This window comes from Excalfactoria chinensis, chromosome 2, assembly GCF_039878825.1.
Source record: "Excalfactoria chinensis isolate bCotChi1 chromosome 2, bCotChi1.hap2, whole genome shotgun sequence".
NCBI lineage: Eukaryota > Metazoa > Chordata > Aves > Galliformes > Phasianidae > Excalfactoria > Excalfactoria chinensis.
The window spans coordinates 127,110,901-127,128,204 of record NC_092826.1 but is presented as its reverse complement, the minus strand read 5'-3'; the positions used below and the strand labels follow the sequence as shown (position 1 = coordinate 127,128,204).

Here is a 17,304-nt window from a genome sequence, read left to right as displayed (position 1 = left end):
GTGAATGTTTTGTGTCTTTCTGTCATTTAGAAGTGACTACATGATCTGGACTCCAGTGAGAGAGTAGTTAAGGGGCATGTGTTAAGTACTGATGTGCTGTTGAGAAATGCTCCACTATTTTATATTCAACTGTACATTTGGGAAACCTGAACTGATCAGAATTCTTTGGATTCCATTTCTCAGTATAAATTAGTTCCTAAGGTCTTTGTTTCAAATATCAAGGAAATTTCTCTGCTGTGACTTAGAACTTTGCCTACAGTTCTAACCTGCTGTGGAGAGAATGTAAAAAACATTCTTCCTGAAGTATTTCTGTTGTAGATATTGCATCTTTTTTTCAGTAAATGCTTTACATTGAAATATTAAAACAGAAATAGCTCCGGAGCAGTATTAACCAACAAACTGAGCAGTATGACCAACAACCTGCTTTGCTTTTTAGAAGGAAGTAGGAAAATTGGGAACATCTTTTTCTCCAGAAAATTCTCTACAGTGTTTTAAAGTTACAGTCAAATAGTTTGAACTAAGAAGGTGAATTTGCATTCAGGCTGTAAAAACTGTTCTTTCTGGGATGGAGCCACAGCACAAGAGCATAATTGTTATATCTTTTTTAATTATTGGAAACCTGAAAAATGAAAGCAATCAACTGTAGGGATTAACAGTATACGTAGTTTTGTCTTTAATGCATCTGTAAACTGCATCTGTAAAAAAAGGCTGTAAAAATAATGGACTCAGTTATACTCACTTTGACACAGGCTCTGGATATATCATTTATATCTCATTTGCTCTTAACTTTGTGCTTATAACAACAGTTACTTTCCTAATCATCACGTATTAAAATGAGAAGTTTGTCATTTGAAGTTAATCCCTGTTATGATAAATCTAGTCCATTTTAAATTAATATAAAATATGTCCTTTGCCGTCGTCAGTATACTAAGCAGAACAATAATTATTTTAAAAGCCTTTGCCACTGTGCTAAAACTATTCTGAAGGATGTTTATACATCTTACGACCTGAAGGAAAGTAAACTTTTTTAACCTCCAAAGAATGCCGGTGGAGGTTCTGTCTATTTTAGCAGAGTTTATCTTCTGTTTATGTGCAGTGAAAGGGTTGCCAGCTGCTAGTTAGAAACATGAAGCAGGTACATAAACAAGGCCACAAGGCACAACTGTGAATGACTTCAATGCATCACGGTATAAGGGAATGTAAATTCTTTGGAATGCTTTGGGAGCTGTACCTGTAGCTATGCAGGGAACAAGTCATGCACATTCTTTAAGTATTTTTCTTGGCTTTGCTTTTATTACTGTAGAATGTATAGAATTTTGGAAGTAATTTGAAGATAACTTGCAGAGTAAAGGGAAAACCTCTCTTATATGACTGGGAATGTTTTCAGATTAATTTATTTGAGGACAACCTCAATGTGCTATTCAAAGAAATACCACTTCTTTACACTATAATGCTTTGATTTTTTTTTGTTTTAATTGCCTTGAAATGGCATATACCAGAAGTGCACATACAAGAAAACTGCACATAGGTTTTATATACTTAGATAAATAAAAATAAAACTTGCTGTTTTATTTGCAGTTCATTTGAAATGCATTTAACTTCCAATTTCGCCAAGCATAAACAATTTGCATTAGTAAACATTTTCATCTGGTAAGTACATTCTTGGCTTTCCTTCAGAATACAACCATGAGTTAAAATGAAAACTGGAGACAATGAAACTAGAGCAGCTTATATTCTTCATTTAAATGTTCCCTATATTTATCTAGGTTTCTAAGTAAGTAAATAAACAAAAAGTGCTTCTTTTAGCTTGAAGTGTACCTATCTCATTGTTCTGTCCTGTCTGTTTTTTTTTATATGTAAGTGGAAGTTTGTGAATCCTGGTCTTTACTTGGTAAACAACAGCTGCTGGTACCTGTGCCATCTGAGGCTTAGTAGATTTGTAGGGTGTCCTAATAGATTGTTGGGATCAAAGTGTTACTTGTTCTATTTAAAAAACAAACAAACAAACAAAAAAAAGCTTTTATCAGCAGAGCTTTATAAATCTGCCTTACAGTTAGTGGCAAAAGTTGATGGTATAATTTACTAGGCAGGAAACAGCAGGCATTTTTTTCTACAAGAACCGTAACATGCGAAGCGTTTCAAGAACACATTGAGCTATAACAATACTGAGTCAAATCTGTTTTGTCTTTGAAAATTTTACAAAACATTTATTGTAACATAATTATAAAAAATCTGAACCTAAACTTTGTCCTCTTTCCACCATTTCCTTTGTTTTTAGACTTGCTGAGGATTTTCCATCAGGGCTTTTTCACTGAAATACGTGGTTTCCGCAAAGTCAACATTTTCCGCTGGAAATTGTTGGGATTTGCCTACAACTGTTCAGGTCTTGCATCTGGAAAAGCCAAACACAAATTTCAGATCAGTTAACATCTGAGCTCCATTTGTGCTGTTACTGCATCCCAAGCACTTGGGGGACCTTTTGACTGACTGCACCAGTGTTTTCTATTTTTACTCACGTCCTGGGAAATTTTTCTTCTTTTAATGAAATATTCATGCTCACGTACAGTAACACAGTCTGCAGTATTTGTTTAGGAAGCATAATTGTCCATAATTGATAACTATTTACTTGTCAATGGTCTTTGAGGTTTGCTGGTAGGACTGCTTAAAAGATATTATTGTAGTGTAGTTTATTAATATGGTGAGCTGGAGCACAATGTACTTCATATGTCAACAGAGAAGTGACCTAATACTCATTTGCAAAATCAGAGGCCAATGGTAAATCTGCAAGAACGTGCTTGATTTTGGGTGGTCTGCTGTGAAATGCCATCAGCACGAAAGAAGTATTCATTTTCCACCTAACTAATATATTGACATTTTCACAACTGTAAGCAAGGGACACAGCAATGAGGATTTGATAATGCTGGTTGATGCGTAGCCAGCAGGTGTCCTGAACACACCGACTGTGAAGCTGGGAGAGAAGCAGAGTGGACAGTGCTGGTGAGACTTTGTTAGGATACAAGTGAGCTCCTTCTACCCAGTAATTCCTGCCTTTATTTGCAAAAGAGAGAGCCGAGAAGAAAGGAGAGCAGGGAGGCTGACTTACCTTAAAATAAATGTCTCTGTTATTTGCTTGGATGGACAGATCAAAGGGTATTTTTTGTGTTTTTTGAAGGCAGCCCTCCCTCACACATTTTGTCAGCCTCAGAGGATAAATACGGTCTATCCTTGATTTTCCAGCTTTAGACCTATTTCATTTTCCACTTGTACCCACGGTTTAAATGAGTTTTTCTGTAGGAAACTTCTCTGGATGGGAAGCTCTGGGAGAATATGTTGCTATCTATATTTTTGGAATGTTTTTGTTATTAGAATGAAAGAAGTAAAATCAATATCTAATAACAATATTTCCTTCTAAAAACAGCAAGAAAGCTTTGATTTTTCATATGAGACAGAAAATTAGAAAGCAGTTGCAGCACACTCTGAACATGGTAGGAACTGACAGTATACCTGTAAGAATATACAGCAGCATGCCATAGAACACAGACATACAATGATAAAAGGGAACTGAAATAATATTGCATGAGGAGATTTAAGTAACAAACAAAACGTTATTCTGGAATGGCTCTCAGGTCTGTCTCTCATGTTAACAGAGCTCAGGTCAAGTGGAAAGCTGGTGTCACAATCATCTTAGATGTATGGAAATAAAAATGCTCACTGTCGCTGTCGCACATAGCAGAGCTCAGCGCTGCCCCTCCGCTCCCTGTGAGGAGCTGCAGCCGCCATCAGGCCTCCATCAGCTCCTCTGCGCTGAGCACACCAGACACCTCAGCTGTTCCTCACACATCTTGTCCTCCGGACCCTTCACCGTCTCCTTTGGATGCTCTCTAATGTGTCCTTATATTGCTGGGCCAAACTGCATCCAGTGCTGGAGCTGAGGCTACACATAGCAGAGCAGGCAAGCCCTCCCTCTCCCGCTGGCAGTGCTGGGCCTGGTGCATCCCAGGGCACATTTGGCTCTTTGGCTGCCAGGGCACACTGCTGGCTCACATTCACCTTGCCATCGACCACAGCCCACTTTCTGTAGGGCTGCCCTCTGGCCTCTCATCCTTCACTCCATGCACATCATCTGGGGCTGCCCCCATCCCACATGCAGAATCTGGCACTTGCTCTTGTTAAACTTCAAGTGGTTGTTGGTTCTCCAGCCCACAAATTTGCCAGGCTCTCTCTGCAAGATCTCTCTGCTTTCAAGGGAGTCAATAGGTCCTCTTAGTTTTGTATCATCTGCAAATTCAGTTAGTATGCATTAGACTCTTGCATCCCGATCATTTATAAAACCATTAAAGAGAACTTGTCCTAAAGTGCAGCCCTGGGGAACACCACTAATGCCTGGCTGCCAGCCTGATGTAAACCCCACTTACTATAACCCTTAAAGCCTAAGCAATCCACCCTTTGTTTTAATATCGTCAGGATGTTACCAGTTCTTCAAAAAAAGGAACTGATGTACCAACGTATTGGAAGAGGGCTGATGTCTAGAAATTTTCCAATTTTGTGACCTTGGAAGTTACTAAATTTGGACTTAAGGTGCCAAGAACAGTTTAGCTACATGAATTGTGCTGTGAATGCAAAAGAGATTTTGTTCAGGTTCTTCAGTATTGGTTTAAAATCAGAAGTTATTCGACCGTGATCCACAGCTGAGGAAAACAGAGCTGTCATCTGGAAGAATATAAACACCTTTACCAGATGACATGGATGGACTGCATGCTTCTGTGATCACTGAGAATAGTTTTACTTTGGAAGTGTCTCCAGGGGATCCAAACAGTGAGCGAAAGGAAGCAGGAGTCTGAAGATGCCGAAAGTTCAGCTTTCTGTTGGCTATTGCTGTCTGACTACCAGCTGCAGGTAAACCCATCAGTTCAGACTGGTGAATTTGAAATGAAGAAGCTGCATTTTAAGGCAAGGAAATTATGCTTTTGTGAAAGGAAGTTCATATAGTCAGAAATAAAGTCCACTATAATAAGAGGAAAAAGTAATATGTACTTACGATTGATCCAGCTGAGTTGTTGCTATGCTAAGGTCATTAATATATGATAGATATTAAGAAAAGAAAACCACATATGTGTCGTGTGTGTTTTAAATATTTTGAATCACTACTGTGACCCAACTGCATGAAAGTCAATTGGGAAGAGAAAGGAATTTAATTGCCAGCTGGACAAGCATGAACTTTTGGGCAACCCTTTTTTGAGAACAGATGAGACAGTCACACACATGGAATACTTCTCCTATAATATACATACTGAACTGCTGTCTTCTCACACAATATATCTTTACTGGGGAATTTGTAGAGGATATATAGGAAAATACAATATTTGAGGTATGGAAAGAAGTAAATTAACCATACTGTTCTTTTTTTTTTTGCTTCTGTAAATTAATACATCTGTTGGTTTTCTGGTTGCAAATTGAAAATCAAGCTTAATTCTTTGTTCAGTTTTCTTACCATCACCGTCAAAGTTTTTTTTTTTGCTAATGTTGATTGAATAGTGTGTAAAACGTGCCATTTCTTTGGAAGTTAAATGATTTCTTTAACACTGTGCACTATGCGTATTTCACTTGGTAATTTTATTTAGAGCAGAAAGTCACAAATTTCCATAGGAAAGTTGATTAGATAATTCCTTCAGAAGGAATTTTAATCCATTTCGGCCTGGCACACACTTATTGTGGCTCTTACCACCCAAAAAATCCAGTTTGTTGTTATCCCAGCCATCCTTTGGACATTAGCAGAGCTAGCAAGTTTCTGCAGCCTGTAGCTTTATTATTTGCTTCCCGTTCTAGACTGCGCCTCTTGTTTTAGCCAAACAGAGGAGTTCAGCAGCCATGGTTGTTCTGTTGGGGCACCTGTTCTGGTGTGCCCCATTGTTGCATGTGCCCACTCATGGTGGCTCACAGCCCCTGCCTCTTGTCAGGGCTGTGGTTATGCACAGTTCTGCTGCAGGCAGTGGTGGTGGGCAAGAGCTCCATTCTGGTGGTTGTTTTGCCTCATGTATGTTGAAGGGTGGAGCTAGGGGAGTCACATTCATACATACCTGCACTACAGCAACACAAAGTCCACCTTATGAACTGTTCAAGTATAGTAAGTTTGAAGACCAGCTCTTCTGCAGAGCAAGAAGAGTTGTTCTCCTTTTTTTTTTTCCTTGTTCATTTAGCCCTGTCTATCAGTTGTTGTTAATGGTACAGCTTGACTCTAACTGCTTCATGTTGTTAGTCCTTCCTTCTCTAAACTGTTCTCCAGTCTCATTTCTTTTCTGTACCCAGAACAGTGCCATCACCACTGGGTTTCAGCTCTCTGCTGGTTTTATTCTGCTTTATTCTGAGTTCTTGCATGTAACTAGCTCTTCTGCTTCTTACGCTCCTCCTTCTGTTTTGATGCTCAGACAGTGTCCTTCAGTGGATTCAGCCTCCTCATAAATCAATGTTTCCAGTGTTAAATAATTTTTTCCACTGCTATTTTCAGCTTGTCTTTCAGTATTTCTTCTGTAACCTTTTCACAAAGAGGAATAAAACACAGCAACAGCTCTCTAGAGTGACAGCCCTGACAGGTGAGCTGAGGGGCACGTTGCTGTGCTTGCAAGTGAACTCACTGTTCTTCTGTGTAGCTTTTCTCCTCCAGCCTCAGTGCAAGTTACTATCACCATAACAAAGAGGTGGGAAAGGTCTCAGTCTCACCTGATACAGCTCAGAACTGCCAGGAAACGTGGCCTGTGCCAGCGATCCAAGCTGTGGTCTGAGACTGCAAACTCATGGCAGTTCTGTGGTGTTTTGCTGACTGCTGCCAGGACAGCCATCTCCACTATAGGCAAAGTAACAAGCAGAGGGATTGGCAGTGCCTTAATCTGCTGCAGCTGTCTGCTTTCCTGAAGGTTAGTTGTAGTTCTCACAGCTTTAGAAACAGTCTTCACTCTTTATTTATTTAATTTTCCAATATTACTTTTTTTCACGTAGATAAAGAAAGGTTTTTTTATTCCTTTATCCATTCTCTCATATCTTTGTTCATCTTGCTATTTTTGCCTTTTGTAAAGGCAAAATATTTCTGAAAAGTAAAGCCTAAATTGAGGTATTTGTTACAATAGTCAGAAATCAGTAACTTACAGGGAGCTGTGCTCGCAACTCGTGGTTATCGGAGGTATTTTTATTCATGCAGATCTCAAAATGTAAACAGAAGAAAAAAGTGACATGAAATTTGTCATTGTTTTATGGGAGCAAAAATGCATTCAGTGTGGTTAAATGATATACATTTTTCAAAACATGGGACTGTTTTCTTTAATAACAACCTCAATTTAAAAAAAAAGCATTTAAAATTTCAGAACGGTTTAAGAGAAAGAACCTCAAATGTTTTCAATGTCAGATTTTCTTTGTGTAAGTTGATAGTGTAAGATTTCAGAGTAAGATTTCAATTTATAAACTGTGAAATGACCAGTGATAGTTGTAATATGAAAAATACAGCACCAGTTATTAGACATTTCAGAGGTCTGATGGAGGTATTCATTTCCAGCTAGATCATGTCTAAGAATTTAGCTGAACATCAATATTTATATTTAGGTAGTGCAGGAGTTTGAATCATACCTTCTTTCAAGTTCTAAATATGGACCATGTTTACATTAGTGAATCATAAGCATAGGACTTAGAGCTGAAATAAAATCCTTTTTTCCAGTGGTGCTTAAATATGCATGACCCTGATCTTCAGTCATTGTGCACAGTTCTGAAGAGCTGTGTGTTTGTAAACGAGGACAACACCAAAAGCATCTGCACTTTTTGCAGTTTCTTGTCCTAGGCAAACATGAATATCATGCAGTGTAAAACTGCAGTGAATAAGTTAATCATTGCTTGTGTACAAAAAAAGGGAACATTTCTGGCTTTACGTTGCCTCGTGAATTTACTACACAATTACTCGGTGTAAATCTTGTTCAGGATCGAGTCCAAGGCTTATTTCTTGGCGGCTGTAATTTGTTTGCTTTTTTATATAGCCTAGTCTGATGCATAATTTTTTGGACTGAGCATACGTTTTATTAAACACACAGTCCCAAGAAGCTGCTGAAGAAATGGCTCTTTGCTCTGAGTACAGTTGTTTTTGCATGTGTATGAAACATGTGGAAGTTCTCCTGAGGACATACTCTGATCATCTTTGGTTGAAACATTAAGTGAAATCAAAACAACTTTACAAGTTTGACTTGTGGATTGATCGTTGTGCAGTGTCTCTGCCGCTGTTCACAAGCAACTACTGTGGACACAGGATAGTGTGTTTAAAGACTAGATGGAAGATGAGCACACAAGAAATTTAGTATGTTCAGAGGTATGGTATGAAAATGTTTGTGACAACAGAAGCCCTTCTGGAAACTTGATTGAGAAAAAGCATTTATTTTCTGGCCCTCATACTCTTACCTGAAGAATGCATCTTTGCTTTGAGATAAAATAATAGTAGAGCTTGGGGAACAGTATCATACAATATGAATCAATATGTTTTTCAGAAGAAGGAGGGAACAGGCTGATTAGTTCCAGTTGCTGTGAGTGAAGAAAAAGCATCATAAGGATCAGACACTGATTGGCATTGGATTGTAATACTTGTGCTTTTGTGGCTCTTTTGTGTCCAGGAGTCTGCTTTGGCAGTCAAAGCAGGGAAGTGTCTTATTAACACTGATAGCATTGTTCTGTTTGGTATTGGATGGAGTCTGGTTTTCAAGTTTCGTTGTCAAGGGTAGTTTCTTTTGAGCATGCTATAAGTTGCTGCCTTTTACTATGGAAATGGTACTTTAGATTAGTTTCGTCTGTTTTCTCTATCTGCTTGATTGATTTTAAACTGCAATATAGAACCTCATTAAGCTGAACTGGTCTGTGAATATGCCCTAGTTTTATGTGGAAAAGTGTAGTTGCAGAATAGTAGTTTTAGACGTCTTAACTATAAGTAGCTCAAAGTCGAAGCAAACACTACTTTTGTTTTAGTGTTTCTTTGATGTTTCACATACATCATCAGAACACTGCATGTGATTGCATGGACTTTACAACTGTATTGCTTCACAGTATGTATTTCCACAAGGAACCATAAATTGCTGGCCAGAGGTTTTTAGGTGAGACCTGAAGGAAAACCAATCTTTGGTGAGAGAGAGCTAGTAGGTAGCAGTGGTACAAAGTTCATGTTGATAACTATCTTGGGAAGAAAAATAGAAATAAATAGCTATGGTGTTAAAAATGTTTTTATCAAATTGCACAATATGAATCGAAATCAGTAAGACAATAATAGCAAATTCTCATGAAGCAGACATGATCATCTTCTGTTTTTTGTGCCGAAGACTTGACTTCACATTGAAACTGCACAATTTCAGGGTTGCAGTGTGCTCTTTCTTATCTGCTTCTGTCAGGATAACATGTAGCGTTGACTGAAAGCTGTTTGTTGTCTCCTTTTTAGTCAGTATAAGACCTGTAACAGCACAGTGGAAGTATAATGTGCTTTTTAAAGAATTTGCAATATCCTTGAGAACACAGTGTATCTCATAATTTATATATTTGGTCTAATGTTATCTTTATGTTTATCAAAACAGGCTGTTTCCTGTTCTTATTTATTAAAGTGTTTCTTCTTTATTATTGTAATTGTTCCTTTAGATTCATTGTATCAGTCACTGATGTGGTAGCTTTTCATGTCGGCCATGTCAAACAAGGTTGATCTGTTCTGTGTAGTCTTAAACATCACAACATTTTCCAAAACACTTCATTTTTATGGTAGGTAAGGTTATCAATGTGCAAATTACTTTTGGTTTCTGACTATAACTTTTGTAATATTGATTCTATGGGCAAAAATGTCAGGTCAAAATGTAAAATATCCAAGTTCTGATGGGCAAATACTTGAAAACAGGAACAACTGTAAGCAGTAGATCCAGTTCTTAGTGTGGCTGTTGCAATGATTCCTGCTGTACTGCATAGTTTCCATTTCAGAAGAAAAAGCATTATTTAATCATTTTTCACTAGTTTAAGAGATGTTACTGATTCTGTAGGCTTTTCAAAATGGAAAAGAACTTAAAGAGCTCTGTATCTAGAAAGAGAAATGAATTTTGGATTATGATAGATTTTTTTAAGCCTTAGGAGAATGAACTTTCCAACTTCCTTTGATTTCAAGACTCTTGAGTTTCTGGCAAGGTCATAAATTATTTTGTTGTTGAGATTTTGCCTCTTGTCACAACAAAGTTTAATAAATCTATTGGCCAATCCATGCATGAACTGGAGAAACTACAAAGAGAAGGAAGGGGGGCAAGACATGACAGGTGGTTGGTAAGCCAAATCATTTGAGCACTCTGTTCTTCAATCTCGGTCACGAATTCCACAATAAATTAAACATTCCTAGGATAATTTGGAGCACGTATGAAAGGGAGTGAGCATGAAAGAAGTCCAGTAACCAATTCAGCTTCCAGAGTTCTTCTGAAGGGAATGGCAATAGCTTAATGTCATGCACCTGATGCTTGAACAGATGTACTGGAAGATGCTTATTTTGCTTATTTGATTCATAGGACTGCTTAGTGTGTTGGAGAAGCTTTTATTGAGGAGTAGTGGAATGATATTCTTACTTACTTTAGGCAACTTAGGTTTTCTCCTAACCATAGTAATTGTAATTTCAGCTAATGAGCAAAGCACTCAATATTCTCACGTATATATCTACATCCATGGTTTACTAGGTGCATACATTGTGTTTATGAAAAGATATACCCTCTGGAATTGTTTCATCACCATTTACATATGTTAAAATTATATAGAAAACTTATATTCAATCTATTTGCATCACGCTAGTCATGTCAGGCTATAAATAATAGCCTCTGCTTTGTCTTTCATGAACTTTTCAGATACCAAATAACAACTCCTAATATTTCCAGGCTTTGCTCTCTGTTCATGATACTGTTGCTCAGAAGAACTACGATCCTGTCTTGCCTCCCATGCCTGATGATATTGATGAGGAAGAAGATTCAGTTAAAATAATCAGACTTGTCAAAAACAGGGAACCACTGGTAAGTTTCCCTCTCTATTGTTGATTTTTTTCTGTGCGTGGAGTGTTCACTTTATAAATATGAATTATAACATTACTAATGTGAATGGACATTGCTCACGTTTATTCGCGACATTCAGTAATATACTTGTGAATTCCATTCTCAGTTATTATTAGTAAAGTACGTGAAATGAATAGTAAGAATTTGCTCATTCATGGTGTTTTAACATTATATAATGTGGGCCAGCCTGAGCACTTATATAGGTAATATATTTGTCCTTTATCTTGAATTTGTATCATGAACTTGTTTCAAAATGAGAGAGGGAGAATGAGTCCCCAAAGACATCTTGACCTTTGTTATGAACTGTGTCTGTGTCTAAAAACAAAAAAGAAAATAAAAATAAATGACCTTTTGATGCACTGAAGGGAAAGCATAAAAACATATTTTAAAATGCTTGAATTGAAATCTGGGCAAATTTAAGATGTCTGTTGTTGTACTTTGGATTATGAATACTAGAAAGTTAATATCTTCATGGGGATATCTGGAAAAATGCAAGGACTAAAACCAGATTGCATCATAAGAATATTAAAATGTTTTATTTATTTGGTTGTTTTTATTTGCTGTAGTGTGGGAGTAATCTTGAATAAAATTTATCTGTGTTCTTTTTCTCCTCCAAAACAGTAAGGGCTTTGCTTTGTGTTATACTGGGTATTTGTTTTAGTGGATTGCAATCTTAAGAGATACCTGCAATATTACTTTGAGAAAGCCACAGTTCTGCTCTTGAAATGACACAGAGAGAGTGATTCCTCTGTTAGATACACAGGGATAACATGTCAGTAGATCTTACCATCACACTTGATGGATTTCTGGCATCAGTAAACAAAAAATAAGTTTTACTTTTGATTGACTGTGGATGCCCATGGACATAATTAAAAGTTTGACCATATGGAAAGTTTTCATTTGTCTTTTTTTTCTTTCCCCCCCCCTTCCCCCCCTCAAAATATTTAAATCATAGCTTCCATAACTTCAAGTGGTTTTTTAATCTAAGAAATTATTTGAATAATAGTAATGAAGTTACTTTAGTGTCAGAATATTTATTCTGAAAGATGTGGAGAAATCAGAAAATACAGTATGAAATGAGCATGTGGGAGAGATCAGTTTGTCTCTTAATGAATTGTTTGGTTTAATTATGAGCATGAGAACAGTCTTATAATGGCATCCATGACTTCTATTTTGTCATGTCTGTAGAAAGAAGCTTATTGCAGCCCACAGCTACCTGAGGGTAAGAAGCATTCGAGAACATTAGAGTCAAACTCTTCTTACCAATGAAAGATGGTAGGACATGAGGCAGTGACCACAAGATGCAGCCCTAGGATGTTTACAGGGAATTAAGTAAAATTCTTAAATTTCTTTTAGTGGGAGATGCAGCACTGGAGGAGGCTGGCCAGAGGCTTTGTAGCGTCTCCAGCCTGTTGTAAGACAATGGCTGACCTCATCTTGCATTGACAGTAGTCCTGCTCTGAGCAGGAGGTAAGCAGGATGTTGGCCTAAATGACTCCTAAAGCTTCCCTTCAGTTAATGTTTCTAAGATTGTACATTAACAGCATGGGAAAGGGACACTCCAAATCCCCAACCTGTCTTGCTGTTTTATTTTTGTTGGAGAACAGCTTTTGGTGAGTTCTGTTTTACGTGTTCCTTATTCTCCAAGAATACTTCCATGAGGGTAGTGTCCTCCTCCTCCTCTTCAATAATTCCCCTTCATTCCATTTTTCTATTAATGTTGATGTCTGTTGCTAATTTATGTGATGCAGATTTATGGTTACTTATTGTATTGATACCACAAAACATACCGAACTTGTTTGTGTTTTGCTCTTCACTAGATTATTATTTTTTCTTAAGTATGGGTGAGAAGAAATATGTTGTAATTAAGGTCTGAACAGAATACGGCATGGCAAAATAACTGAATACAGGTTTTTACTTGGTGTATTAGAACCACTGCATTTATGTTGCCTGTAGTTGCTTTACTAAAGAAAGGATGTGCCATGATATGCCCTTATTAGACTACTTAAAATTTTAATTGTTTTTCCTTCAGAGCTTATTTTGAAGTCTTGCGCATTCCTGTCTGAGTGTAGATCAATGAGTCTCTGCTTGTTCAATTTAGCTAGTCACAATTCTCCAGTCATAAAGGCAACTTGCACTTGCATAAATATATCAGAATTCTTGCTGCTGAACTTGAGTTTGACCATACAATATTTTTTCTGGGATGGAAATTACCTGATTTCTTGTCTAGTAGACACTGAGCTCTTTGAACTTACTTTCACCTCGGATTCGTTCCTATTCTCTGTTTGTGAGCAAGCAGCAGAGATTGTTTTTCTGCAGTGGAGTGAGCTTTACATCAGTTTCTAGTCCTGGAAGTTCTTGACTTTGAATATCTCCTTTGGATTACTTTCAGCAGTGCTCTGTGAAGTGAATTAGGCATGCTTTGAACTTCTTTGCAGTATATCTAGTGACCTTTTTATGTGAAACCGCACCACATTTCCTTTGTGCTTTTCTCCATGTTAAGCAACCCACCTGTGTTAATCATATATTAATGAAGTCTGAGTCCCCAGAAGTAATCATCTCACAAGAGAGGGGAACAAGAGGGCCTTCTATTTACCAGATTTCTTCAGTTCAGAAGTCATTGCTTAACTTTCTTCCACTTCTATTGTGAGAGATAATTTAAACTTTTGATTCATTCATCCACAAATCTTTGTTGTTGTTTCTAAATACTCTGTTAGCAAATGCTGTTCAAAGAGCTTCTTACTCAAGTGAGGTGAGATCGTGTGTTAGGAGGTTTTGTCTGAACTAAGTAATTTTAGAATCTTTCAGAATCTCATATGCAGAGAAGTAGAGGTATCTTTTTTCCAGAGATTGTCCAAAAATCACCAGATTGCAATTTTGCTTTTTGTTGGATAGCATGGAGGATTTTTACTTACACCAAAGCCCACTCTCTAGGACTATATTTACAGGCAAGAGAAAAGCAGGCAGTTCCAGAGAATAAATTATTCCTTCTATTTAAGATACGTGTCCTAATGAAGGAATGGTTAATTCATCCTTTGGAGCTGCCTATTTGTTTTCATTAACTGCAGCAGTAGCCTTGACACCTAGCTTGAACTAAATAGCTGATTTCCATAGCTGAACTTGGGTGAAATAAATTGTAGTGATTAGAAATAATCACATACATGTTTGTTGGTGTGCATTCCCCAATTCCTCCTCTGTGCCTTTTCCTCTAAGCCCCTACGGTTCAGTTCTCGTTACTGAATCAACTCAGCCATGTTACAGGTAGTATTAGTTTGTGTGTAGGGACAGCCTTTGTGTTCATTGTCTGATGTGCACAGGCACTGGGTTTTAAGTAACTGTAGACTATCAGACATGTAACTGATGTCTACGTTTACATCCTAAATGAAGAATGAATTAAAATAGGCCTCACTGAAGTACTTCTTTACACTCAACATCTGCATATGTTTTTAATAGAAAAGCATGCAAAAAAAAAAACAAACCCTGATACTTCATTCTCTTGTATTGGTTATTTTTTCACATAGTCTTGCTTTTTTATTCGTCAGTTATTTTACTGCATAGTCGTGCTTTTTCTTTATTTATTTATTTTTATTTTTTATTTTTTATTCATGCAAAGTAGAGGCTTAGAATATTTCTATTCTGGAACCATCAGATACATGGCTGGATTGTTAAAGTTCGTATTTGTGAGACTCCTGAGTGATGCTCATCAATCAGTGCTTCTACATTAAAAACAATCTTCTTCCCTGCTGAAGGACCTTGTATTATTTTTAGTGCTTTTGCATGGTATACCTTTAAACATTTTCTCAGTCTGATCACCATATGGCTCCCTAACTCCTTATTTTTCCCTTTAAAAGTATTTTAAATGGAGCTGTTCTATTACATCTGTATATGTCTCATTTAGGGTAACTTACACTTTTGGCTAGCAACGCTGAAAATATTTTCCAGCTCTTGAGGTCCAGCCTAACCTTCCATTTTTGAAGCTTAAAATGAGGAGCTGCACTGCACATGTAACTGCAAGTACTGGGGCTGAACATCTCATAAGGAGAAATTCTTGCCAGATTATATATACCTCATAATTGAAGTAGAGCTGGCAGCAGCATAATGGAAGCTGCTTTTTCAAAATAACAACTCTTCAAGTGCTCAAAAAGAAATCCATTTGTTTGGTGATTTCTTTTTAAGTATTCCAGATTTGGAGTGAAGAGGAGGTTAAACAACTCCCTTTTTTCTTTCTGTTCTGTAGGTACAGCAAGCATACATGAACTCAAACAGTGCTATGGGGCTAACCATTCACTTTGAGACTGCCATAAAGGAGTTATTAACAGTTACATAGCCTGGATTACATAATTTCTAGCTCAATTTTGTACTTAGTGTGAAAATCCCAAATTACCTTTTACCTCTGCTGGAACATCTTTCAGACCAACATCAATCCGTGCCAGTATGTTCTCCAGAGGAGGGCTGCAAAGGTGTTCTTAGGGCTGGAGCAGCTCTCCTATGGAGACAGGATGGAAGAGCTGGGCTTGTTCAGCCTGAAGAAGAGAAAGCTTCAGGGAGACCTCATTGCAGCTTTTTTGGGCTCCCCAAGGATGTGGTTGAATCGCCATCCCTGGATGTGTTTAAGAGCCGCTTGGATGTGGTACTCAGGGATATGATTTAGCAGAGGTTTGTTGTTGTGGTATTGTTTTGTGGTTGTTTTTTTAAGAGATAGGCTACTGGTTAGGCTGCGGTTGGACTTGATGATCTTCAAGGTCTTTTCCAACCTGAGTAATTCTATGATTCTATGATTCTTTCCAACATTTAAAGGGGGAAATAAACTTTTTACATGGGTAGACAGTTGAAACATGGGTGAAGTTTAACAGTATCAACTTCCAGGCAAACAGTGTAGGGTCTTTCAGGGATTTTTCACCGATGAATGAGGGAGCCGCTGTTTTGTGTGGACAGTGTAGTGTAGAGGTTCTGTTTATATTTGGTTGCTGCATCCTAATGCTTTTTTCTTTTTGATGGATGTAATAAAAAGAAAAATGTACATTTGAACAAGTGCAGCTTTACAGGTTTTAATAATAAGCTAAATTAATTGCTGTTGCTGCAGTCAGAGTTTAATATAGAGGTACAGGCTAGTGAGGTTAATGCTGTGTTTATACGTTCATAATACCGCTCTATTCATTTTGCTCAGTCTGATCACGAATTTTTTCAGTGAGAATAGCTGCAGCCACATCTTATTTTTTCTGAAGCACTGTCTAATTTAAAATTGAGATCATGGTAAGGAATACAAACAAATACCTACAAATGCCATCACTCTGTGCAGGGCGTAAGGATAAGCTTGACAAATTGCAGAATTACTTTGCTTACTGATGATATTTCACACAAAACAACTTTGGATGTAAAAGAAAATGCACAAAGTTAGCATGTAAACGTTGCTGTAGAGTGTTGCTTACTTTTAAAGCTTAAAAAAAAAAAAAAAAAAAAGATAATTTAGTGCCAATATTAATGTTTCTGAGGCAGGTTTTTCCTATTTGCAGTTAATGCAGCTTGCATATATTAAAAATAAATTGATCTCCCGTTTTTCATGTAGTGTGTCATGTTTACATCTTAGAGCTGGAGGGGAAGGAAGACTTTCTTTTTGCAGTTGGTAAAAGTGTTAACTGTAGTAAAATGTCATGCCCATTACTTGTATATATTTCAGCTTTATTTTCATGAAATACTTCAAAAATGAGGTAATGCTAGATGTAATACCCGTGTTTAATCAAATATAGAAAGCTACATATAAAAGCAATTTATTTAGTCAAAGAACTTGAAATACTCATTTGCCTTATTTCAGACATAGCCTTTCTTTGATGGAAGAAATGCTGATCAGTGATGGCAGCATACACATAGCACTGCTGTGCTCAGAGTTGAAGTAGGGCTAACCAGTGAATTCAATATAAATATTTGTTGATGAACATTGTTGGAGCTGTTGCAGGTAGCTTACTACATTAACATGGCAAGTGATCACGTGCAGGTAGAAGACTGGTGGCCAGGAGGTGCTTTTTTTGGTGTTGCTTCTGACAATCCTAGATCAGGTAACTATTTTGGAAGTGATTGTACAGTAAGATTTATATAGCTACAATCATCTGCATTATTCTGGGGATTCTGCCCTGCAGAGTTGGGCTGCTATCTACTCACCTCATTGCTTCTGCTGTGCTTCAGAGAAGCGTCACTGCCTCTTTAACAGCAGTTCCAGGCTGTGGGGATCCTT

General features: G+C 37.4%; 1 protein-coding gene across 1 annotated transcript in view; it reads left to right on the top strand.

Moving 5' to 3' along the window:
• Nucleotides 1-17,304, top strand: part of MPP7 (MAGUK p55 scaffold protein 7) — a 144,300-nt gene that overhangs the window by 89,677 nt on the left and 37,319 nt on the right. The window contains exon 8 of the mRNA XM_072329434.1: nucleotides 10,905-11,036. Within this exon, the coding sequence (XP_072185535.1) occupies nucleotides 10,905-11,036 (132 nt within the window). The remainder of the gene's footprint in view (nucleotides 1-10,904; nucleotides 11,037-17,304) is intronic.